Here is a 25,687-nt window from a genome sequence, read left to right on the forward strand (position 1 = left end):
CGGCTACTCGGGGTGTTTTGTCTTCCAGAGCAGCAGGTGACAAGAGTGGTGAACGGAGAGAAGTTGTGGCTTGGTGGTAGAGCATCTGCTCAGCGTGCAAGTGGGAGGGGGGACTCCCTGGCCCTGAATGGGGCAACTGTGTGTGCAGCCTGGAAGTCATTTTGGACTCACGGCTGTCCATAGAGGCGCAGGTCCATTCTGTGTCCAGGGCGGCTGTCTACCAGCTCCATTTGAGACCCTGCCTGCCTGCTCCCTGTCTCGCCAGAGTCATGCATTCTCTGGTTATCTCCTGCTTGGACTACTGCCATGCGCTCTGCGTGGGGCTACCTTGGGAGGTGAGTTGGAAACTACAACTAATCCAGAATGCGGCTGCCTGATTGGTGACTGGGAGCGGCCGCCGGGATCACATAACACCGGTCCTGAAAGACCTACATTGGCTCCCAGTATGTTTCCGAGCACAATTCAAAGTGTTGCTAACCTTTCAAGCCCTAAATAGCCTCGGCTCGGAATACCTGAAGGAGCACCTCCACCTCCACCATCCAGCCCAGACACTGAGGTCCAGCTCTGAGGGCCTTCTGGTGGTTCCCTCCCTGTGAGAAGTGAGGTTACAGGGAACCAGGCAGAGGGCCTTCTCGGTGGTGGCGCCCTCCCTGTGGAACGCCCTCCCATCAGATGTCAAGGAAATAAACACATAGTGACTTTTGGAAGACCTCTGAAGGCAGCCTTGTATAGGGAAAAAATTAATGTTTGACATTTTATTATGTTTTTCTATGCCCAGAGTAGCTGGGGCAACCTAGCCAGATAAGTGGAGTATAAATAATAAAATTACTAGACCCCAGGTAAGATCCTACGTGTCGCCAAGGTAAGACATTGAAACTCTGCTATCCTTCATGTGCCTCCATGAGAGGTCTGCAGGGCGGCAACACGAGAACGGGCCTTTTCTGTGGTGGCTCCCCATTTGTGTAACGCTCTCTCCATGGAGGCTTGCCTGACACCTGCACCACCTATCTTTTAGGCGCCGGGTGAAAATGTTCTCGATAACCAGGCCTTTGGTGGATTAACATTCTGCAGCCTTTTAAATCTGTAGGAGAGGGAGGGCCGTTGGTTTTTGTTTTATTATGTATTTTGCAGTCCCATTTTTTATTTTTATGTCGTGAGCTGCCCTGTGATCTTCGAACGAAGGGCAGTTATACAAATTTAATAAAGTACTATTGCCACGACCTTCAGGTCTCATGGTGGGTTATAGCAATTTAAAATTCTATATTAAATATTAAAAACAAACTTAGAGTCACAGGAATAGGGTGAGGGGCGGGAGAGCTGTGACCACTCTGGAAGTCGTTAAGTCTTACAAATAATTCTCAGCATGGGCAAGGATAATGCCCCCCACCTCTGCTTTACACCCAGAAGCTTCCATTTAGTCCATGCCAAGACGACTGCAGACTGCTTCACAGAAACAAGTATGTACCTTAGATGGAGAGATGAGCTATAGAAGCAGTTTGCTCTCTTCACCTGTTTTTGGATTAATCTGGAAGAGGGGTTTTCTGCTGAAAGGGATGGATGTCGTCTTTGGCAATCACTTGTAGCTGAGTAGTAAGATTGCCTTCCACAAACACGGTCTTAACCAGGGGTCAACAACCTAAGGCCCATGGGCCGGAAGCAGCCCATGGAGGTCGTCTGACCGGCCCATGAGCTGCCCCCAAACTGAGGTGCCCGCTTGCGCGCTGCGCTAAACTGGCACGGCACGGCAACTTGCATTCGTGGCGCCGGAAAACGCATCTGCGCAGCCATAGAAAATCGTGGGCAGGCATGCTCACACGCGCTCCAGCTCACAGAGTGATCTCCATGAGACTGATCCGACCCACGCAAGATAAACCTTGCTGACCCGTGGTCTTAACAGTGAGTCCATAAGTGACTGTGGAGGCCAATTCTGGATCCACATGTCCTTCCACAGTAGGAACATAGGTTTCCAGGTGGGAGTTCATCACGGTGTGGATTTGCCAAGTGTGCCTTCCTCTTAGCACGTTTCTCCCTTGTGTTCCGAGTTCGAGTGTCTTCGAAGTCCACGACACCTTTGGTGAAGGCTGTTCTCCAACTGGAGCGCTCTCAGGCCAGTGTTTCCCAATTGTCGGTATTTATACTGCATTTTTAATTATTTGCCTTGAGAGAGTATTTGAACCTCTCTCGTTGACCACCAGCATCACGATTTCCATTTTAAAATTCGGAATAGAGTAGTTGCTTTGGAAGACGATAATCAGGCATCCGCACAACATGGCCAGTCCAACGAAGTTGATGTTGAAGAATCATTGGTGATCTTTGCTTCTTCCAGTACACTGGCATCAATTTGCCTGTTTTCCCAAGTGATGTGTAAAAATTTTCGGAGACACCATTGATGGAATCTTTCGAGGATTGGAGATGGTGTTTATAAGCGGTCCATGTTTCACAAGCACACAGTTAAGTTGGTAGGTTTGCAAATTAGCATTTTGGTTTCCCTGCGAATGTCCCGGTCCTCAAAACTCTGCACCTCAATCTGGAGAAAGCTGTACTCGCCACTGGAGGAGGAAGAGAGCTGACTGGAGCACTGACCCCGTTCTCACCTCGGCCCCTTTTCTAACAGCTTGGATTCATTCGTGAAAGTATAACGCAGGAAGGCTATGGCGAGGAAGGGTTGTAGCTTAGCGGCAGAGGCCCTGCGGAAGATCGAAGGTTCAAACCCCAGCAGCTCCAGGTGGAGCTTCATAAAACTGCAGCCAGTCAGGGTGGCAGACGCTGAGCTAGATGAGGCTTCCTGTGTACTGCGCTGCTGTTATGATTTAAAATAAATTTAGCTACCAACATGCTTGTTGCTTTATATTGAACTAGCTGTGTGGTGGTAGCAGCAGCAGCAGCAGCAGTATCTGCGCTGTAGATTTTCTTGTGCTAAGGAAGAAGTTTAAATGGGGTGGGGGGAAATAGGGAATAGCTGCCTTTAGGGTTTCATCCAATGGATGAGCTTTCACGCCCTCGATTTACGTGAACGGCGAAGGGCCGTTGTGCCTCATATGGGTCACAAGGCTAGGCACTGCCCCCTTAGTGTGGGACAGGACCTGGTTACAGAGCAGTGGGCTACAACAGGCCTGTGGTCCACAGCTGGAGAAATTGTGGTCCACAGCTAGCAAGGGTTCCTTCGACGCCATCTCCCCCAACCCACAAATCACATCCAGTGTCGTGTGATATTGGTCTTTGTAAGGGAATTGTGCTGGGGGGGGGGGAACGACAGCTCTCTGGCAGAGTACTTGCCTTTTCCAAAGTTCAGCCCCCAGGCAGGGCTTGGGGTCTGCCCACCAATGCGGGCAATACTGAGGTAGATGAACCAATAGCCTGATGTGACATAAATCAGCTCCCTCTTTTCCAGAGCGCGGTCTGAGTGCGCTTGATAGCGATCTTGCTGAAGCTAAGCAGGTCCAAGGCTGGCGTAGGATGTCTTTCTCGTTGCTTCGAATTTAATCCTGGAAACCCAGAAGTTGCAGCAGCTAACATGAGCAAAGTGGAAGAAATGCCTCCTACAAGGCTTGCCCACTCAGCAATCTAGCTGTGGCCTGATAAGGGGTGTGTGTGTGTGTGTGACTTATGTACAGATGGGCCTTGTGTTTAAAGGACCCAGCAGTATCTCCAATTCAGGAGGAGTATCAGCTTAGCGAGGGACGGGAACCTGCTTTCTCCGTCCAGCACCAAGACCAGCTGAGCAAAACAACACTGCGAAACGTAGGCGAGGAATCTGAACTGCCACAAAGCCGTTTCCTTTCTGGAGTTATGCTTTGCTTGAAGAACAGGGACGACGTGGCACTCTCGAAGAGGCATTGACTCTGGGCATCAGATTAGTGGCACTCAATTTTTGGTTGGGGTGGTGGTGGTATGGCATAGGATTGCTGCAGCTGGAAACCAGCCCCCTATTCTGCCTGGTTTGGAAGTATGGGAGGATGTTGAGAGGTTGCAAGACATGACCACCCTCGTTTGCTTGCTGCCCACTGACCACAGGTGCTTGCTTCACGCCATGAAGGGATGCACTTGGGCAGGGAGGGAGGTGTGAGAGACAGAGTGGGTATGTACATATGTGGTCAGTGCCCTAAATGTTCCCAGTAAATTAGAGTATTGAAGCCTGGCGCCTCCTTCCCAAAACACCAGGAAGCTGCTGCCTGGCTTAGGAAGGCAGGCACCAAGTTCACGCGCAGAATGCCAGAACGTCGTGACTTAACTGCCATCACAAGCTGGTGCATCTGGCCCTAACTCTTCCCCTAAAAAGAATATACAAAAACGTCCAGGCACAGGAATAGCTTTTCCCCCCTTGTGCCATCAAGTTGTTGAATCTCTAGTTGTGGGTGGGAGGGAGGTCAGTTGGTGGTATGGGGTCTTTTCGCTGTGCTGTTGTATTGCGAGGGGAATAGTGGTTGTATGAGGTACTTTTTTTCTTTTCTTTACATTGTAATGTAGTCGAAGCAAAATTCCAAGTATGGTTGATACTTGGCCAATAAATTATTCTATTCTATTCTATTCACCGCACATCACCTTGTATACTTCCCCCCCGGGACTAAGGAATGGGTCCTGCTCCTAGGCAACAGTGTGCATCCTGAAGTATTATGGGATGTTTGCAGGACATACAGTGGTGCCTCTCTTAACGAATGCCCTGCTTAACGAAATTTCCGCTTAACGAAAGGATTTTTCGAGCGGAGGTTGCCTCGCTAGACGCATTCGTTTTATGAAAAATTCGTCTAGCGAATCGCAGTTTTTCCCATGGGCAAAAAAAATTTCAAAAAAATTTCAATGCATTCCTATGGGATTCGCTAGGCGAATTTTTCGTTATAAGAAAAGACCCGTGGAACGAATTAAATTCATCTAGCGAGGCACCACTGTAGCTGACTTCCCATGGTAATGTGGCCCCCGGGGAGCAGAAGCAGCGACAACTTGATGTGCCATGCCCCGCCCCAAATTTCAGGACTGCTGCCCACTGATCAAAAAAGGTTGGACGCTGCTTGTTAGCATTTCACTCTTCCATTGCTGGGTGCGTGATTGTTACATCACATGTCAGTGTATACTTTCTAGGCTTGGAAAGTGTGAGAACGGAAGTCAGTCTTATCTCTCTTCCGCTGCACTGTAACTTTGTACTTTTCTTTACTCTCTCTCTCTCTTGGGAGAAGAAGTGAGAGGACGCCATGATTGCTTTGTCCTGTATATATTGCTTAATAAATACTTAGAATGCACACACTCACGCTCCACAGTCGTTTCTGCTGAGTGAGCGTGTGCACGTCTTTAGATATGTGTCGCTGGTTGTGCACTGGGACTGATTTGTGAACATCCCGGGCTGCACTTCATCAGGAAGACGCCCGGAGAGGTCTGTCTCGTTCTGGGGGCTGTGTGTGCCCACCCACCCAGGCGCGTTCAGACACTGCTGGTGCAATCTCCAGTTCAGCTTCTTTAGAGCATCGGATGGGAAAGACGCAAGACACACATACACCGCCTGAAACGCTGAGCTGCTGCCAGTTAAGGTAGACAATGCAGGACTACATGGTCAAGAGGCAGCTTCCATGTTCCTAAAGGAGACGTATTTTAAAGCAAACATCCCTGTGCAGACTAAAGTGGCGGCTTGGTCACTTCTGGCCCTGGGTTTCCTCCTCTAGCTGCCGGCAGCCACAGCTACCAGAGTGGATGTGAAAGGAACAGAAGGGATGAGCATTTCACTGGATTTGAGGCATCAGATGCGTTCTTGGCATACTTTTAAACCCCTCTCCTCCCCTAGACAAAATGCGACAGGTATCCCAATTCGTATAGGGCCCACTGAAAAGGTCAATAATGCTTTTATTAGAGAGAGTATAAGTGTATTTTCATCTAACCCTGCCCCCCCCTCCCAACTAAACCTCTAAAAAGTACGTCTTGTGCTTCCACTGATCTGAAGCAGAACAAAGTGCTGTCTTCTCTTTACAAGGAATACAGAGTATGTTCAAGTATCTTATAAAAAAAAAGATACAGAAGCGTTTTTAAAAAAACATTCTAAGGAATTCTACATACATACAGAGCAGTAAATGGGTGGGGACTGTGTATATCAAACGGCATTAGAGGAGTCGACAGCAACGACTGAAGCAGCTCGCTCTCCCTCTGATGCGATTTCCGGGGTCTCCAACGCAGGTGCTGTGAAGACACAACATTTCCCTCAAAAATAGAAAAGGTGGGTCTGCATTTCCACATGCAGCAGGGAATCCTCCTGATGTGGAGTTTCCTTTGGAGCTAACCTGTTACAGCTCCCAGATCTTTTCCCTAGCAGGCCAGCCCCCCTTGGCTGAATTGTTCCCAGCTGAGGTTTGGCTAATACCAAGATACAGAATGAGCAGCTGCTCCTCTGTAGAGTTGTGGGTGCACCAGGAAGGGTTTTTCACTGTCTTCTGTGTTCAGAAAAGTGATCAACTCCCCCCCCCCACCTATTATAGAATCGTAGAGTTGGAAGCGACGTCCATGATGTAACATCCCCCAAAGTTTTTGCATTAAAGCAGGGGTGGGTGGGTGTGCCCAATTCTTATTCTAGATCCAACAAGCCATGGTTTATTGAACTCAAGACCAGGGGTCAGCAACCTTTTTCAGCCGTGGGCCAGTCCACTGTCCCTAAGACCTTGTGTGGAGACGGACTATATATATATATTTTGGGGGGGGGGGAATGAACGAATTCGTATGCCCCACAAATAACCCAGAGATGCATTTTAAATAAAAGGACACATTCTACTCATGTAAAAACACGCTGGTTCCCAGACCGTCCGCGGGCAGGATTTAGGTGATTGGGCTGCATCCAGCCCACGGGCCTTAAATTGCCTACCCCTGCTCAAGACTGACATGGAAACAGAGCCAGTGCCTAGTTAAACACAGGCACTATACAAAAAATTGAGGCACAACAGCTATTGCCGCAGGCTCTTCTCACTCTACCCCTGAGTGGCCCTAAGGAGCATAAGGCCAAGAAACTGACTACCTTATTGCTAGCAAAGTGAAGGGTGGGAATGGGCTGGGGAGATGGGGAGGAATTCCACCCCACAATGATGCTATGGGTGTCAGAAGAGCGAGAAGCAGCAACAAACATACTGCATTTTATTATTATTTTACACAATCTTGCATTAAGTGATCCACCTGGAACAGAAAGCAGGGTGGAAATTAAACCCAAGTCTACTGAATGTGAGGCCGCTTGTTCACAGGAACAGCAGTTAATTCAGAGTGCTTGTTGTCCCCCAGACCCCCAGTCATTTGGGAAAGATTTTTCCACAGATGGCTCTGGTCATCCTCTCACCTCTGTGGGTTGACCTGTGTGAGAGATGTATTGGGAAACAGCAGTGTGCTTATTTTTCCAGTCCTTTAATTCTCTGCCACTGTGTTTTCTGAGTCCTGTCATGACAAGGGCTACAATCTTTTAAAGCAGGCTTCTTAAGCAGCCTTTGGAAAAAAACGCGCAAAGACAATAGGCAGCTTGTGGAGGTGGGAGGGTGTACCTGTGCGTGGGTGGCCAGTTACCTGAACCAGGTGCCTCACCTTTGCTTTGCTGCATGTCCACAATCATGCATTCGTCGTCATCCTCTTCCTCTGTGTCAGCCTGAAATCCATCCATCTCTGTGGTTTCAGTCTTGGAACAAAGAGAAGGGGGCGGGGAAGGAAGGTGTCTTCAGACATCAGCAACTATTAGGCAGGTGAATTATGCCACCCACTAAATGAAATCTAAAATGAAAAAACTATGACCCAAAAGAGTGGCAAGATTTGTTAGGATCGTCCTACACTCGTGTAGGACCCTGGCAGAGAAACATGTCAGACTGGCAAGTTCTCTCCCTCCTGGTCTGTTGCTCGGGAGCTTCAAAAGCTTTCTTCAGTCCGAACATCACAGCGACTGATACCAAGAAGCATCGGCACACCGCAGAGTATTTGCAGTTTGCGTAACAGAACTCAGTAGCACAGCATTTTGGCTAACCTACATTTATTTACATATAATACACTCGGAGCATTCTGACTTAGCTCCTTCCTCTTTCTCATCAGATAGCAAAGAGAGAAAGAACAAAGGACAATAATCCCACTTCACGGAACACAGTAATACCAAAACATCCTGTCTCCGTCACTTCCCACACTGTGGAGTGAAAACATACACTGTCATGTGATAAATAATCCCATGACTGCAAACACGGAGAAAGAATCCTAAAAAGATTAAGCCTGGAGGCAGAATGGCTAGGAGGAGGAAAGAACAGAGGAGAAGAAAGGGAAATCTTCACACCGAAGAGGGATGTGGGCCCAGGTGATGATGGGCTCTGTGTTCTTGTCTTCTCTGATCACTGGAGTTGGAATCCAACAGCTTCTGGAGGATCACAGGTTCCTTATTCCTTATGTGGGGCTTGTGGACAAAGAAGCCTGTCTCCTTCCAGAAAGGCAAGGGAATTGAGGGGCAGGACCATAACTCAGTGGCAGAATACACTCTGCATGCAGATTCAGCTCCCGTTAAAAAAGAATCGGGTAGCAGGTGATAGGAAAGACCATACCTGGGCCTTGGAGAGCCACTTCCAAGCCAGTGCAGACGATACTGGCCTAAATGGACCATAGTCCCTGGCTGGCAGGGACTGATCCAATGAACCTCGTGGCTCATTGAGGGAGGATTCGAACCTATGCCACACCATAGCTGCCAAGTTCTCCCTTTTTTTAAGGGAAATTCCATTATGCTGAATAGGCTTCCTCGTGAGAAAAGGGAAAACTTGGCAGCTATGTGCCACACTAGCTCGACCAGGGCTGGGGAACCCCTCCCTCCATATAGTGTTATGCTCCAGGATCCCTTATCAGCCCCAGTGAGTATGATCAGTGGTCAGAGATGATGGGAGCTGGGTGATAATGTTGGTAAATTGTCTGAAACTGGTATGGCGTTCAGATCGTGATACCGGTTTCAGACATTCTGAGCTGGCGATATATCACGCAGTGGGCGGGGAGTCGGGGTGTATTCCCAGCTCAAATTGCCTGCAAAGGTGCAGGCAGGCAGATGGAGCCTGAGGTGGTTCCAGCCTCTGCCTGCGCCTTTGAGGAACCCTCCCCCCCCCTCCGCCTCACACTAGCCAGAGTGGCATGGGGGCTTGCTCAGCTTTAGTGCTGCGCGATGTATCTCATCTGCCCCTTCCTCCCCTAAGGTGGGGAGGAAAAAGCCTCCGAGATACATTCCAGGCATCGAGATATATCAGCATATCGCGATATTTAGCTGCCAGATATATCATGATGTTGAAAACCGGGTAGCACCCAGTCCTAGAGCTCTCATCCTCCAGACCTTGCTGGGGAAAGGCTCCCCACCCCAGAGCTGCTGTTAAAATTTGTCAGTCGCTTTTCTCGCAGAGTGACGCAAAGCGGCTTACATTAAAGATAGCTTAATGCCACAAGAACACATGAAAGAGGCAGAATTCACAGAATTCAACGACACCATGCTTCAAATTAAGGGCCTTCTGCAGCAGGTTGCTAAGGGCCTGGGGAGCATGGCAGTACTAGCCTAGGCAGAAAACAGAGTTCCTGAAAGGAACCTCACCTGTTCAGCGCCGAGAGCCCTCTTCATGAACTTGGTGATGGACATGCTTCCTGTCGACTTCCGTTTCACAGAGACCGGGGTGGTCTGTATCGCTGCCCCTCCTGGCAAACTGCTGCTGGCGTCCTCCTTACCCACCGAGGACACTTGGGTGATGTAATTCCACTGGCAGGGGACGGGCAAATTCTCTTGGGCGTAGCTCTTCAGCACCTCGGGGTGCACGTACCAACACATCCGGTGGTCGGGCCTCTTCTCGTATACGGAGTTCTCGGAGATGATTCGTTTTAGCCTGGCTTTGGAAGGGATGGCGGAGCCATCGTGGGCAGGGGCCTGGGCCCAGGAAGTGTTGGGGCTTGTGGGGCTGGCATCCCCGCTCTCCAAAGCAGAGATGGAGTTGTTGTTGCCCTGCAGAACCCCCATGCGGCAGCACTCCTGGAACTCTTGGATGATGACCTTGCTTCCATTAACGTTCCCGTGAAGCAGAGGAAGCAGCTGTCCCAAGACTGGAGCATGGCGAAAAGAAGAACAGATTATTAGGATGTTGTTTCATAAAGGTGCAGCATAACAGCCAAGTCATCAAGAGATTATCCAGTTGTCAACTTCAGGCCAGCCCCCTCCCCTTTCCAAAAAAGCAGAACCTGCATTCCTAATAAATAATAATAATAGTAATAATATTTATTACCCCCCCCCCCCCAAAAAAAATCTGGTTGTCTTCAGGTGTCTTCTAAAAGTAAGATAGTTATTTATTTCCTTGACATCTGATGGAAGGGCGTTCCACAGGGCGGGCGCCACAGCCGACAAGGCAGGCCCTCTGCCTGGTTCCCTGTAACTTCACATCTCGCAGTGAGGGAACTGCCAGAAGACCCTCGGCGCTGGACCTCAGTGTCCGTGCTGAACAATGGGGGTGGAGGCACTCCTTCAGGTATACTGGGCCGAGGCCATTTAGGGCAGGGGTCAGAAAGGCTTACCGGGCATGGGCCAGATCACTCCCGCGAAGATCCTCCGTGGTCTGGACCAGTGCAGCACGACACCGGAAATCGCGCCTGCGCATGTCTGCAACGCTGGAAATCACTTCTGCGCATGCCCAGACGCTGAAAATAGCACCTGCGCAGAAGCGATTTCTGGAGCCGTGGAAGAGAGTCCCCGCACTGCGCTGGTTTAGTGCAGTGCGCGGGAACTTGCCAAGCGGGCGGCTCGGTTCGGGGGTGGCTCCCGGTTAAATGGCCTCCCTGGGCCGCTTCCGGCCCATGGGCCTTAGATTGCCAACTTTAGGACTTTAAAGGTCAGCACCAAAGACTTTTGAATTGTGCTCGGAAACGTACTGGGACGTGTCCCCATAAAACCCTTTGTTAGGCCAGGGTTCGCGTAACAAGCCCAGAAATTCCGTTATTTCCTACGGGAACATTTCTAATCTGCTATCTCTCTCCCCACGGTTTCCTGCCAACCAGCAAAAGGGAGACAAAGGGAAAACTGATTCGTCCAATCTCTCTCCCAACCCCCTCTCTGTGGTTTGTGCCCGCAAATGGCTGATAGCATCAATGTGCAGCCTCCCTATGGCTTTTTAGGAGGCTGACATCATGTATGCATATTTGTATTAATAAAGGCCTACTTTTCACTTAACACCTGAGTCTATCGGCGTAGATCACTGGACGTTTGTGGTAGATCACTGGCTCCCCCCAAAGAAGCTCAACAAGTTTGGGTCCCCTGAAAAAAGCTCAACAACTTTGACCTTAACCCCCAGTCTTTAACTCCATGAGTGGATCGCAGTCTCTTGGGTGTTGGCCACCCCTGCCATAAACCTTTCCTTACAGCATCGTCTCCTCTGCCTGCGATTATGGGCATGCTGCACCTTTAGCCAAAGCCACCCTTGCTCTGTGGAAGAGACTTTACTCTTCCTGCCCCCGGCTTACTTTGCTGGTCTTTCGTTTTCTTTTTGCTGCTTTTTTCTAACGGATCTTCATCGGCAATCGTTGAGTCCAAGATAGAAACTGTGAACTGTTGCAGGGGCCTCAGATCTGCGTCACTGTTTTCCTCGCCTTCCCAAATGCAGCCGATCTTCACAGGCTGAAGGATGCGGAATCTCTTCCCCTTGGTGATCAGCTCATCCCACTCCTTCGCTTTCAGCTTCTGGCGAGCTTTGTAATTCTCGGGGTCACATTCCTGGAAGGGGAAGAAAAGCATTACTCTGATGAAGAAGAACGACGGCTCAAAAGGTTGGGTGTTTGCAGAACTAAAGAGAAAGATTTGGTCATTCTACTATTGAAGTACAGTCGTACCTCGGAAGTTGAACGCCTTGCGAGTCAAACGTTTTGGCTCCCGAACACCGCAAACCCGGAAGTGAGTGTTGCAGTTTGCTAACATTCTTTGGAACCCGAACATCTGACGCATTTGTATCAGTGCCAGGGTTAGAAACGCAGCTATATAATCTAATCACCAAATAGCACATTAAACCTAGGTTACAGTTGCCACGATAGAATGTCTAGGTGCCATTCCCCCCCCCCCCCGCCCCTGTGAAGTTCTTTTCTATTACAGTCGTACTTTAATTTTTGAACAGCTTAGTTCTCGAACGTTTTGTCTCCCGAACGCCACAAACCCGGAAGTGACTGTTCCAGTTTGCAAACTATTCTTGGAAGCCAAACTTCCGATGCAGGTTCTGTGGGTTCTGATTGGCTGCAGGAGCTTCCTGCAGCCAATCAGAAGCTGCGCCTTGGTTTCCGAATGTTTTGGAGGTCGAACGGACTTTTGGAACGAATTCCGTTCGACTTCCGAGGTACGACTGTATTTCTAAAGTAGTCTTGGAAATAAGGCTACGAACATTCTTGGCTGTCAGGAATCACAGTCAGGCATAGGCTAGAAATTTAAAAACCCACGGCGTCATTGAAGTTAGCGTAGGCCTAGTGATCCCAGCATCTCTTCCCAGGAGGTCATGCCCCAATGAGGCAGCTGTGAGGACTGAACGTCCTTTCCACCGCTCTCTTAAGGCTCCTCGCCTCGTTCCTTCCCCAGCGGCCTAAGGCTCCACCTCTCCTTGCCCCGCTCTCTTCATTTCTCTGCATATTCTGCAAGACCAGGGGGAAGAGGAGCTGATCACAGCAGGAGGCGGAGACGCCCTGCCTTCTTCAGCAGCCTGTCTCAACTCTGCCTCTTGTCCAACCTCCTCTCTAGCCTCAGAGTCCGAACCATTCTCTGCCACAGCCTCTTGCTGGCTCACTAAACCCTGTTATCTCTTCAGCTTCCCACACCTCCTCCTCTCCCAGTCTTCTCCCTGTGACCATTCGTCATCCCCCCACCACCACTCCCCTGGCTCTGAGGCCTTCTTCTACTGGTTCCCCCCCCCCAGCTGATGCCTCCCCACACTCCTCCATATCCAGCCAGTCCATGACACTAGCATGCAAATGCATTTTACTAACCTGGCCCGCGTTTCCATTCTGGACAGAGAGGATAGGTAACTTCCTCCTCTATACCCAGCATGGACACGCAGCTTCACCCACAGGTCTCAGGGCAATACACAACACAAAAATACTCAATATAAAAGTGCAAAATACATGATAAAATCAGGAACAAAAAAGGGAGAGATGCAAACCAATAACCTTGCTCCCACAAACACTGAAGTACAGACCAACCCTAAATCTGCAGGTGGCAAGCGTCACTGGGAAGGGGAGTTTAAAACAACGCATTCCCACCATGTCCCTCCCCTCACTGCTTGGAGGGAAGAAGGCATGGGTGTGAGGAGTAGCCACACCCACTTCGGACATGCCCACCAATGGTATGCAGCACTCAGAGGGTTGGTCAATAGGGAATGTGCCCCCCTGGCTGTATATCCCGCCTACCTCCCAGCTTAGCTAGCCAATACGAGACCAGTGCTTTGAATTCTAAAACTTATAACCAGAGATTTTTGTACAGATTATAACTGGCAAGTTATTGGTGCCGCAGGGACGGTTGCATCACTGCCAAGCTGGGTAGATCAAGTTACCCTACACAAGTAACTGTTTGCAAATTTATTCCCTAGGCAGTTCAGTCTTGTCGTAAGGTGCTCTGGAATTCTGTGGCTTACTTCAGTAACACCTTCATCCTCTGAGAGGTACCCATGGGGCACAAAGAAGCCGTCGTCATCGTCTTCTTCCTCTCCCCCCTCATCGTCATCATCCTGAAAGATTTAAAAGTAGACGTCAAGAAAACCTGGAAAGGGGCACGTTTTAAACGGCGTGGTGTCAACCTCTTTCTAGAGCAAACAGCAGCAAAAGACTCTTGTATCATATTAAAGGTGAAACAAATTTATTACGGTGTAAACTTTTGATGGACTGGCATTCAAGCTCCAGCACATTATGAAACTTGTTAGGCTTTAAGGTGCCACAGGAGTAATTTCAGTGCAATAGGGCAACACAGCCATCCCTCTGGAAACTTTTAATAAACAGTATTGTCATATCAGATGGGATATATATACCTATATAGCTAAAAAAAGGTAAAGGACCCATGGGCGGTAAAGTCCAGTCAAAGGTTACTATGGAGTTGCGGCGCTCATCTTGCTTTCAGGCCAAGGGAGCCGGCATTTGTCCACAGACAGCTTTCTGGGTCATGTGGCCTAGGCTGCTTCTGCCACAACGGAATAGCTATACACACAAACAAGGCAAGCTAGAGTATCTCCATGTTGCAAGCCTGGGCAGTATGTTCGGAGGTCCTGGGATGCCCAGACGACAAGACCCCCCCCCCTCAGCCTTGCTGATGTGGTCCAATGGAAAGCAAAGCAAGACATTTGGCACTAGCTTGTTGGCAGGAGTTGCCAGAAGGAGGCATACAAGGCACCATCCAACTGCCTTAGGGACTCCGCTCTGGATTTGTGTAAGGTTTATTCTTTAACCTTTTCTTCTCCCAAAGGTATCCCTCAAAGCAGTGCGTACTGATTTTTCCTTTGGGTTCGTGACCAAAGCCTTTCTCGTGAATGAGTGTAGCCACATAACAGGACAAAGAATGCATTTAACACATGACAAAAATCAGCCAGTGTAAAAGCTGCAGTATGGGCCAGGTAAGCCAACCTCCAGGTGTTCATTTACTCAATTTACATCCCACCTCTCCTCCAAGGTGGCATACATGCTTCTCCCCCTCTCTAGTTTATCCTTACAACAATCCTAGGAGGTAGGATTAGGCTAAGGACACCAAAGTCACCCACTGAGCTTGATGCAGCTGAATGAGGATTTGATTCATGCGTGTTGAACCCTGTCTGGACAACAACACCCAACATGCCCAACCATTGGTCCGTGCTGGCTGGGGATGATGGGAGCTGATGTCCAGTAACCTCAAGCCCATTGGCAGGGCACCACACTGGCTGGCCCCTAATCCACAGCCTTAACCTCAGCACAAACTGTCAACAAAAACAAGGCATGACACTATGGACGTATTTAAAGACAGCTAAATATATTCAAAAGCTTTACCCCTAAAACATGCCCTACTCTAAACATATCTCCTTTGAAGACTCACTGAAAGGTCAGTAGCATCAAGTCAGCTGCAACTCCACTTCAGAGGTTTGTAAAATGATATATAAATGTTTTCAAATACATCATAAAAACAAACAAACTTGGGAGAAAGGGAAATTGCTTGCATGCATCTGCAGCTATGTCCTTGTTCAGAAAGGTATCACTGCAATTATTATTAATATGATGATGATGCTGATTAAAATTTATATGCCACCCTTCATCAGAAGATATCAAGGCACTTCACAAGGTAAAAGCACATATAGTTAAAACAAAAACAAGTGGGGCCTCCAGTAGTGGAAGCTGCTGTCACACTGCAACTTATCCCTCCATGCATAAAGGTTCTATAAAGAACCTCAGCGCTGCTGGAACTTTGGCAGGGAAGATCTAGGCATTGGCTTGCTTCTCTGACATCATGAGCCTCCCCCCCCCCGAAAAGCCGGTCCAATGAGGACTGAGCATGCTCAGTGTGGCCACAGAACATGGATTGACTGCTGGTCCCAGAAGGAGGCATGGCCAGTTGCAACCCACGCTGCAGCGTTTTCCTGCAGGTGATCCCACTTGTCCCTATTACACCCTGGTTCCTTTGACAAAGAAGTCTCTGAATGTGGAACTTCCCACTTGTGGACAGAAGGTGGCCATTCGTCCCTACCCCTTCACTGTGAGAGAGAGACTCCCCAGGCTCCTCCTCCTCCCATTCTTCGTCACTCTCCACTTCGTAGTCCAGAAGTTTCTGCAAAGGAAAGGAAAGAAGAAACAAAAAAAGAGCAATACTGAAAAACCATTCTGCCTTGAGAAGTATTGCAGGGTGTTCAGAGGATTTTGGAGAAGGAACAAGAGGCAAGATTCTGCCGGGCTGGGAGGAGAGGGATCTGCAATACAGGACAGGGAGTGAGGGAATCTTCCTCTTTGCTCGCCAGGGAACAATTTAAAGAGCAGAGAGGGTGATTTTCCTTCACACTGCAGCACCGGGCAGGAAACCTCAGTTGCAGCTCCACTGTGCAAGTGAACTTACGGAGCCGATTGCCAAGCAGACAGAAAATAAAAGCCACCAAACTGCACTAAACCACACAGAAAGCTGTCTTATACCACGTCAGGCCATTGGATTCATCTATGTCAGTATCATCAGCACTGCCTGGCAGCAGCTCTCCAGAATTTCCCCAGTCCTACTTTCTGTGGATCAGGGAATCTTTAGCTGCAAGTCCTCCTTTGCAGGGGGCTGGAGCAGATGGCGACCCTTGGGCTCCCTTCCGGCCCTACAAGTCTATGATTCTGGAGGTGCTGAGGATTGCACAGCCCTCTGCATACAGAAGAGGTGCTCTCACTGCTCAGCTGTGGCCCTTGCCCATGGTCTCAGGCAGAGAGGCTGTTCTCCCAGCCCAAGAGCCAATAAACTGGATATTCCAGAGATTATAATCGGATACAATTTCATATATACACCATAGCTGCAGGTATGGTGGCAACCACAGCCTTATTATATATTGGCGATTTAAACCTGGACTTTTTTGCTTAGCTGTAGCCCCTTATGGCCTAAAAGCGGTTGAGTTACTTCAGCTGAAACGAGAGGTGGATGCAGTATCACATGCTGACCTCCTCTTTTGACCAAGGGTTTCTTGGGCGTATGGCTGAGGATTTCTTGTTCCACGTGCCCCAGTAGGCAGGGCGGTGATTCTCACAGAACTGCAGGAGCTTCATCCTACCGAACTTCTTCCTTTCCGGCACATCTCCTGCTTGGCTGCTGCCCACAATGACCACGTCGCTGTTGAAAGGAAAATGCTGCAATCAGTCATGGGTATGCTGCCCACCGGGGTTCCAAGACAGTGAGAGAAAGACCACTGTGTAAGTTGACTGACCATGTGTAAGACTCCTTTATCCCTGCTTTCCACTGAAAAGGATTTTTTTATATAGAAGCAATGCTAAGATGGCAACACTGGACTAACAAGAAAAGGGGATATTGCCCCCCACTAAAGGTCTTTCATTACTGGAAACTAAATCAAGTTAAACCAAATGAAAGAAATGCAGGGGGTGGAATTCTTATTTTTTCCCCTTCCAGATTTCTAACTCTCATAATAATTCCCTCTATCTGATGATGCCGGGGGTGGGGGACATGGTGGGAGGGAATGAGCCAACATGGGACGTTGCAGAATGCCAGGTGCCCTGCCGAGGAGAGTTTGAGAAGAAGTGCTGCAGATTAAGGCAGTAGCAATGGGCAGCCTTCTACAAGTAGCATAGCTCAAAAGAGAATGAAATTCCACAAAACTCGCTCCAGCATTTTGCCGGCCAGGGAAAGCCAAGGTTTAGGACTTGAGTGCCGGGGGAAGACCGGGAAGAACTCTCTTTCTGTATCAAGAGCTCATATGTAAAGTGGCCTTCAAAATCAGTGCTTCTCAGCACAGGCAAGGGTAATAGCTGCTAGTCTGGACAGCTACATATTGCCTCTGGTATCAGTCAGTATGCCTCTGAATGCCAGTTACTGGGAATCACAAATGACTGGAAAACAGAGGAAGACTCTGATGTTCTGCTGGAGCTGTGCACACCCTGCTGATCACACTGGTCAAAGGTTGGCGTAGTATCAACAACCAACAATAGTCCCAAGTCTATCAGGTTATGGGCCAACTGACTCCTACAAGTCTAACACTCCTCCCCAATCATCTGGGGCAGATGGGAGCTCTAGTTCGGGGCCAAAGGTTCCCTACACCTGATTTGCTCTGCATAAGGTCTATTAGGGTTGGGAGATATCTGGTTTTCAACAAAATGATATATCACCAGCTAGACACAGCGATGCACCTATATATCACTATGTCTGAAACAAGGACGGAGCTATGTAGAAGCACTGGCTGGCTTCAAGGGCTTTCCCAGATTGTGATTGTTTGCTGGCGCCTGCCCTTGTGACTCACTGTCCCCTGCAGCACGCAAGGGAGAGCAGAGCTGGCAGAGTTAACAGGGGGTGCAGGAAACGAGAGAAGCATTGGCAGGCTTCACAGTTTTCCCCACAATTTGATTTTTGCATTACACACCCATGCACTATAATTCAAGATATATTGCCAGGTTAAAAATTATGAAACCGTTGTCACAATAAGGACTCCAAACCTGCTTTGGACAATATATTGATATGATATATATATCACCTAGCCCTAATGTCGCGACATGGTTTGGAAAGCTCTGGTCTGCACTGACTGACTAGCTCACTAGGATTTCAGACTTTCCCAGCCCTGCCTTGAGTTTCTGGAGTTTGAACCATGATCCTTCTGTACAGAAAACCTAATTCACCATCACTGAGAGCATTTCTCCTTGCTTGGGGTCTCCACAATACAGTATTCGTTCCAATATGGTAACATTTGGTGCAAGTCATGTGCCAATGATTGTCACTCATGATGCGGAAGAGTGCTGGCACAAATAAACCTAACTAACCATCGCAATACCAAGAAAACTAACCTGTTGATAGCGTCATCATTTGGGCTGCTGGCAAGGGTGGGTCCAGTTTTACAGGGATCTCTGCTTTTCAGTTCTTCCAAAAAAGAAGCACTGTAGCTCTGAGCTTGCAGGAGCCAGTCTAACTGGTCCATGAGGTCCTGATCGACCGCAACTCGGCAGATCGGCGCGAGGACCATGTTCTCCTTGATCTCAAATGGAGCAAATCTGCCACACCAGCCAGCCAGAATCTGAAATCATGAGGAAAATGTTATACACAAGCTCTTGGTCTCCCACCGACCCCCGACTACCTCACCACCAGCACCAGCTTCCTATTCTCTCCTGGGCATAATTCATATTTTGACCAATAAAGCCTGAAAAACACGTGGATACTGGATATATCTGGCGACTTTGATGTGATGGCTGATATTTGCTTCTTAATCCAGGTACCAATTTTTTGCGACCATCTATTCCCTCCCTTTCTGGTGCCACTTGAAATTCATTTCAGGCTGCTGCAAGCTATGAGTAAGCTACGCTTTCTGACCTTTTTTTGATCTCCACAACTAGCTAAAGCAGGGTTGGAGAACCTGTAGCCTTCTTCCAGAATGAAGGATGATGGGAGCTGAGTTTAGCAATGTCCTTAGAACCACAGGTTCCCCATCCCCCCAGGCCAAAATAACCCTCAAAATGGTAAGCAGAGAAGGTACTCCCAGTAGCTTCTCCAACAGTATAAGCAGCCCACTTCTTCTGGAGCCACGCTCCCCCCCCACTTATTTTAGAATCAACACATGGAGACATCTTTCTTGGCTGGCTTTTGGTGATGGGCTTTGAGGTGGCAGAGTGTTGGGTAAGAGTTTTTAAATTATGCATTAAAAAAAATTACTTGCAGGACTTCATATTTGTTTGTAGCACACTTGGGACATATTCCTTGAGGGTGGGTAGAGCAACAGATCTAAAAATCCGGGTTTTGTGTTTGTATTCTACTTTTGATTTGATAGAAAGGCAGAGTAAACATATTTTAAATAAAAAAGACACACAAACCTCAGGGGTTTTTGTGCATGTACAACACAGTGTTTAAAATGTGAAGTGTGTTGGCCACCTTGGGCTTGAAGGCAATTTCCATTGCCCTGGAAATCTTGCATGGATTTAAATGGCACTGCAGGAGAGCCAGACAAAGGCAGACAAACAGCAAAACAAAACTCACCTTTGGAGCAGGCTGGGTTTTGGGCTTTTGGAAGAACCTGGTGATCTCTGCCTTCTCTGCTTTGATACGCTAGAAATGGAAATATGGATAAAATGAAATGCAAAATGATTTGAATTATTTAAAAGCATTTCTGCGAAAGCATCCCCCTCGCTCTGAATGATTACAAATACCACTGTGAATTCTGGCCCCAGCCACCTACTGATAACAACGTAATTCATAAAAACATAAGAAGCTGGCTGACTCAGACTCAGACCCTTGTAGTCCACCAGGCTCAGTATTGTCTACACTGACTGGCAGAAGCAGTCCAGGATTTCCCGACGGATGGGCTAGGCTGGCCTTCCCCTCACCAGGATGTTTTTGCTGGGAAGCAAGGAAGGCAGCCTCCTCCAAGTCCTCAGCATCCAGCCAATGGCAGAGGCCAGAGTGTGCTTCTCTTCAGCTAGACCAGACTTTCCCCAACTAGTTCCTCTCCAGATTATGGTGGACTACCAGTCCCACTGTATGCTGGCTGGGGCTGATGGGAACTGGAGTCCAACTGGAAGGCTGAGCGAAACAAAACTCCAGTTACCTTTTCTTCCTCTTTCAACCGCTTCTCCTCTTCTCTCTTCCTTTTCTCTTCTTGCTTTGCCCTTTAAAATAAAATCTTTATTTCAGGGGGGGCGGGACACCAAGCAACCATTCACACATGTTCAAGCATGAGCCACATGTAAAAAACCCACCAGAGAGTACAACTTACTCCAGAGCTTCCTGCTTCTCTTTCCGTTTTTCCTCTTTCGCCCGCAGCTTTTCAGCCTTCTCTTTCTCATCTTTCTCCCTTTTCTCCCTCCTTTCCTTATCCTTCAACTCTTTTTCTTCTTCCTTCTTCCTCTTCGCCTCCTCCCGGGCGCGTTCCTTTGCGGCCTTTGCCTCCTCTTTCAGCCTCCCCTTCTCCTCCCGCTCAGCTTGCTGCTTTTGAAGTTTCTCTGCACGTTCCTGATCCTGGGTTGTGAGAAACGACAACAGACACCCCAATCAGAAGAGCTCTTTAGGCAACTCTCCACCAACGCCCCACAAAAGTCAAGCACTGCCTAATCACAGGTGTCAAGAAGCTGCTCAATCAGGCTCCATTCGTTCCATCAGGCTCCTCACCTTCATCCACTGCTACCAGGCAGCAGACAGTGCACCAGGTGGCAGAACAGAGGGAGAGAAGGGAAGCAGGCAGACTCCACCAGTGCTGCTGAGGGACTAACAACGTTAACCCCTTCCTCTCGCTGAGCTGTTACCATTCCCGTTGACCATTGCAACCAAGCAGTAGTGCCAAAGTTTGCTTCCCCTGCCCCTTCTCCTTCCTGATCCCCTTTCCTTTTGTCTAAGCCTGAGGGCAGGGCTGCCATGTTACGGGTAACTAAGCTGCTCTGGAAGCCTGAAGGGCAGGGTAAAAATGCTTCAAAATAAATAGACAAAGCAGCACCTCCTTTCTGTAATCGTGCTAAAGTTCCTGCTTCTTGAGAGAAAAGGATAACCCTTGAAACCAGGGCACAGAAAACAAAAAGCCCCACAGCACAAAACTTTAAAAAGCAGCAAGCCAATCTGAATTGGGGTGGGGGACCTTTTTCAGCCAGAGGGCAACCTTCGGGATCCATATGCCAGTGGTGGGTTGGACCTTCAGCATGCAAAGCAGAGGTCAGGAAACTGGAAAAGGGATGTGCTCTCCGCTCAATACCAAAAGTGAACAAATAAGGTTTCTAGGTCAATACGGGGGAAAACACCACTTTACCCTCTGCAGCTTTAGTTTCTCCTTCTCCTCAGAACTCCGGTGAATTTTCTGCGGTGCCTGGAATTGAGAGGACAGAGACGAGCATGTGTTAGTTACACCCCTTTAAAGCAACCAAAATGAAGAGTCTTGTGGGACTAGCGGTCAACAGATTTGTTTTCTTTTTATGTAAAAATCTGAATTCCTTGAGCAACCTTTAATAAAACTTGGGGAAGCTTTGGGTGCCGGAAGAAGGGTGCAGCTCTAAACCAGGATTTTTTTTATTTAAAAAAATTCAAAAAGGTTTCACGTGTAGAACCTGCAATAAAATGTTGCACTATGTAATCACCCAGTATTTATTTATAAAATTTATATCCTGACTTTTCAGCCAAAGGAGTTCAGGGTAGCTGTACGGAATACCTACCAGGCACTTTTTCGGAAAACTCTGTTATAACTCTCCCACCCTCAAGAGCATCTTCAGTCTTCACCAAGTTGTTCGCCTCCCCCAATTTGTACTTTTGTAAATCTTAGGAGTTTCTTCATGCTAATGAAGCCTGCTAATATCTCATGCGCATAAAGCATCCTTAGCCCAAGACTGAAAAAAGCAACAGTTGAGCATTGCTACAACATTTGATTAGATTATTGGATGTTAGATATCCAGGGAGTATCCAATGTTTGTCAAGACTAGAGTACAACCACTGAAATTGTCATTGCTAATTTAGGAATGCATAGCCATACCTTGTTTGCTGAACGCCTTGGAACTCATACGTTTCGGCTCCCGAACGATCTAAAACTGGAAGTGAATGTTCTAGTTTTCGAATGATTTTTGGAAGTTGAAAATCCGGCGCGGCTTCCGATTGGCTGCAGGAACTTGTTACAGCCAATGAGAAGCCGCGCTTTGGTTTCTGAATGTTTTGGAAGTCAAACTGACTTCCGGAACGGATTCCATTCAACTTCCAAGGTACAATTGTACTCCAACCATGGCTAACACTGGATACACCAGTTTCCAAAATGTTGCACAGAACGTCTTCAGGCTTTTGACCCAGGAGCACTAAATGGAGAGTTGCTTGTACCACTAGATGGTTTTAACATGCTACTTTTGTACGTTGGATACAACTGATGTAAAAACTTCACAAATCAGTATATTTCTAAAGATTTAGAAGATAAAAGCTTTGCTTTCAGATAAACTTTATAAATATACCAAATTGCTAACGTAGACATATTTCATGTTTTTACACTTCCAAAGTTCAGGTCTAAAGAAATGCAACATATTTCAGTAGTTCTTTCCACCCACCATCGGCATTTTCGTTTTCCTCCCATCCTACTTTCCCCTTGGGCTTCAAGGTTCTCATCTTATTGTGGGCGAGTAAGTAGACCCAGAAGCTGTATGCCGGCTCCCTCAGCCAGGAAAGCGAGATGAGCACTGCAACCCCAGTCGCCTGCAACTGGTCAGGGGTCCCTTTACCCTTTAAGTAAACTAGCAACAGTTTTATGGGTTAGTAACTTATTCTCTAGTAGAGCCAGGTGATATCTGGTTTTCAACATTGTGATGTATGACTAGCTAAACTTTGCAGTACAGTGGTACCTCGGTTTACAAACTTAATCCATTCCGGAAGTCCGTTCTTAAACCAAAGCTGTTCTTAAACTGAGGCACGCTTTCCCCAATGAGGCCTCCTGCCACCGGTGCCCTTCCACCATTCAGCTTCCGTTCGTAAAGTTTGCTAACTGGAACACAACTTCCGGTTTTGTGGAGTTTGTATACCGAATAGTTCGTAAACAGGGCTGTTCTTAAACCGAGGTACCACTGTATACTGATATATCATGATGTCTGAAATAAGGATGGAGCTATATAGAGGCATCGGCTGGCTTCACAGCTTTCCCTGCATCGTGAGTTTTGCCATGCTTGCTCTTGTGATTTGCTGCCCCCTGCGTGAGGCAGGGGAGAGCTGAGCCGGCAGAAGTAACAGGAATCGAGAGAAGAATTGGCTGCTTTTTCCCACACTGTGATTTTTGCATAGCACACACACCACGATTCACGTTATACTGCCAGGTCAAATATTATGAAACTGATATCACAATACGGACTTCAAACCAGTTTTGGACTATATATTGATATATCGGCCAGCCCTAGAGAAAATAGCAGTACAAGAGTCTGGAAGTAAAAATAAAACAGTGGGTTGCATCCAACTATATCATACTCCCAAGTTATAAGGAAGGCAGGAAGCTGGTTTATACCGAATCAGCTCATTACTGTCTATATTGAGTGGTAGCGACTCTGCATGGGAACATCTCCCAGTCCTACCCAGAGGCACCAGGGACTGAACATGGGACTTCTGCACATAAAGCAAGATGTTCTGCCAATGAGTTATGGCCCTTTCCTGAGGGGCACTGAAAGAAAAGGCATGTGCAAGGATTGTGGACTTTAACAGTTAAGGCCACATCAGCAGACAAGCCTTATAGGATGGTTACGGAATGTCAGACGGCTGCATATCAGCTAAAAACTCTCCAGCTCCCAACATATTAGAATCAGGACTTCTGTGACAGCACTCACTGGAATAGACCACCACTACAGCCCCCCTCTTTTTTGCTGCATACAAAAGCCATTTTGTGCTGGCACCCGCAGCACTTTCATCAATACAAAATGCCGGCACCCCCCCAAAAACCTTAATGCATCCCATTAAATTTCAGTAGGGCCTGGGAAGAAACTGTGCCCCATCCGAGCAGCAGCAGCAGCAGCAGCAGCAGCAGCAGCAGCACACCTTGCGCTCCACACGTATTTCCCCAGAACAATAAAAGGAGGTGATCAGAATCAAAGTTTGCACCAGATTCTTCTGTTTAAACATTATCCAGCGTTTTTCCGGAACGCCATCCTTCCCTGACCTGAAATTAAGCAATACGAAAAAAAAAATATTCTGGAGCCACTCAGTTATATTTAAATTGCTATATCTCCCCCACCTCACTTTTCTTGGGTTGGTTTCTTTTTTCAGGCCTTTACATCTCTACATGGGAGATTAACCAACTTTAACATCACCACTGCTCTGTGTGGTAAAAAGGTACAGTGGTGCCTCGCTAGACGAATTTAATTCGTTCCACGGGTCTTTTCTTATAACGAAAAATTTGTCTAGCGAATCCCATAGGAATGCATTGAAATTTTTTTGAAATTTTTTTTGCCCATAGGAACGCATTAATTGAATTTCAATGCATTCCTATGGGAAACCGCGATTCGCTAGACAAATTTTTCATAAAACAAATTTGTCTAGCGAGGCAACCTCCGCTAGAAAAAAACCTTTCGTTAAGCGGAAATTTCATTAAGCAGGGCATTCGTTAAGCGAGGCACCACTGTAAAGGTAAAGGGGCCCCTGACCATCAGGTCCAGTTGTGTCCAACTCTGGGGTTGTGGCGCTCATCTCGCTCTATGGGCCGAGGGAGCCAGCGTTTGTCCGCAGACAGCTTCCGGGTCATGTGGCCAGCATGACAAAGCTGCTTCTGGCGAACCAGAGCAGCGCACAGAAACGCCGTTTACCTTCCTGCTGGAGCGGTCCCTATTTATCTACTTGCACTTTTTGGCGTGCTTTTGAACTGCTAGGTGGGCAGGAGCTGGGACCGAGCAACGGGAGCTCACTCCGTTGCAGGGATTCGAACCGCTGACCTTCTGATCAGCAAGCCCTAGACTCTGTGGTTTAACCCACAGTGCCACCTGGGTCCCTTATGCTCTGTGTGGTAAGGTAGGCTAAAACATACTTGGAAGTCTGCTGAAGGCCCTTCCCCGCTATATATGTTGTAGCAAACATTCATGTGGGAGTGAAACTTTTCCCAGGGCTTCATTTTTCTGCAGCAATGTTTCCATTTTACAGGATCTTTAGTAACAATGAATGGATGCCAATCACAAATGCAGCATTAAGTATGGCTAACAGTTTCAAAGTTTTTAGTGTAACTTTACAGTATTAAGCACAAGTAAGCTTGCTAAATTAGATCACTCTGTTGGGTGCCAGAAAGTTTTCCAATAAAAGCTGAACTTTTTCCAATGCAATTTAGCTTACTTTGCATAGGAGACCACCCCCTCCATCCCACTTCATTACTACTGTGCCTGAGAGAGGAGACCGTTCCTGTCACACCAACACAGTTATTTTTGAAGGGGTTGGCACTCAGATGACTATTTCCAGCCTATAACAAGTGGTGGCCAAAATTCCAACCAGTCAAAAAGAAGATCCAGTAGAGAGTTAAATATATTTAGAACATGCCACTCCTATCAAGACTTAGATTTCCACTTTGTATCTCAGCCAGCAGATTCTAATTTCCAACCTATGCTACCAACCAATCATTTAAGCCAC

General features: G+C 47.8%; 1 protein-coding gene across 4 annotated transcripts in view; it reads right to left on the minus strand.

Annotated features, from left to right (window-relative positions):
* Positions 1 to 5,793: 5,793 nt before the first annotated feature.
* The window catches only part of CHAF1A (chromatin assembly factor 1 subunit A), a 28,597-nt gene continuing 8,703 nt past the window's right edge, over positions 5,794 to 25,687 (minus strand). For 3 of the 4 annotated variants that reach the window (XM_088672975.1, XM_035120926.3, XM_060275372.2), the window contains exons 4-15: positions 21,381 to 21,437; positions 20,361 to 20,602; positions 20,193 to 20,253; positions 19,625 to 19,693; positions 18,445 to 18,671; positions 16,600 to 16,768; positions 15,662 to 15,742; positions 13,596 to 13,688; positions 11,452 to 11,701; positions 9,545 to 10,044; positions 7,537 to 7,627; positions 5,794 to 6,159 (exon numbers count right to left, since the gene is read on the minus strand). In XM_088672975.1, the coding sequence (XP_088529101.1) occupies positions 6,074 to 6,159; positions 7,537 to 7,627; positions 9,545 to 10,044; positions 11,452 to 11,701; positions 13,596 to 13,688; positions 15,662 to 15,742; positions 16,600 to 16,768; positions 18,445 to 18,671; positions 19,625 to 19,693; positions 20,193 to 20,253; positions 20,361 to 20,602; positions 21,381 to 21,437 (1,926 nt within the window). In that variant the 3' untranslated portion in view covers positions 5,794 to 6,073. The remainder of the gene's footprint in view (positions 6,160 to 7,536; positions 7,628 to 9,544; positions 10,045 to 11,451; positions 11,702 to 13,595; positions 13,689 to 15,661; positions 15,743 to 16,599; positions 16,769 to 18,444; positions 18,672 to 19,624; positions 19,694 to 20,192; positions 20,254 to 20,360; positions 20,603 to 21,380; positions 21,438 to 25,687) is intronic. The other variant, XM_088672976.1, reaches the window with a different exon arrangement.

Source organism: Zootoca vivipara, chromosome 6 (assembly GCF_965207765.1).
Source record: "Zootoca vivipara chromosome 6, rZooViv2.hap1.1, whole genome shotgun sequence".
NCBI lineage: Eukaryota > Metazoa > Chordata > Lepidosauria > Squamata > Lacertidae > Zootoca > Zootoca vivipara.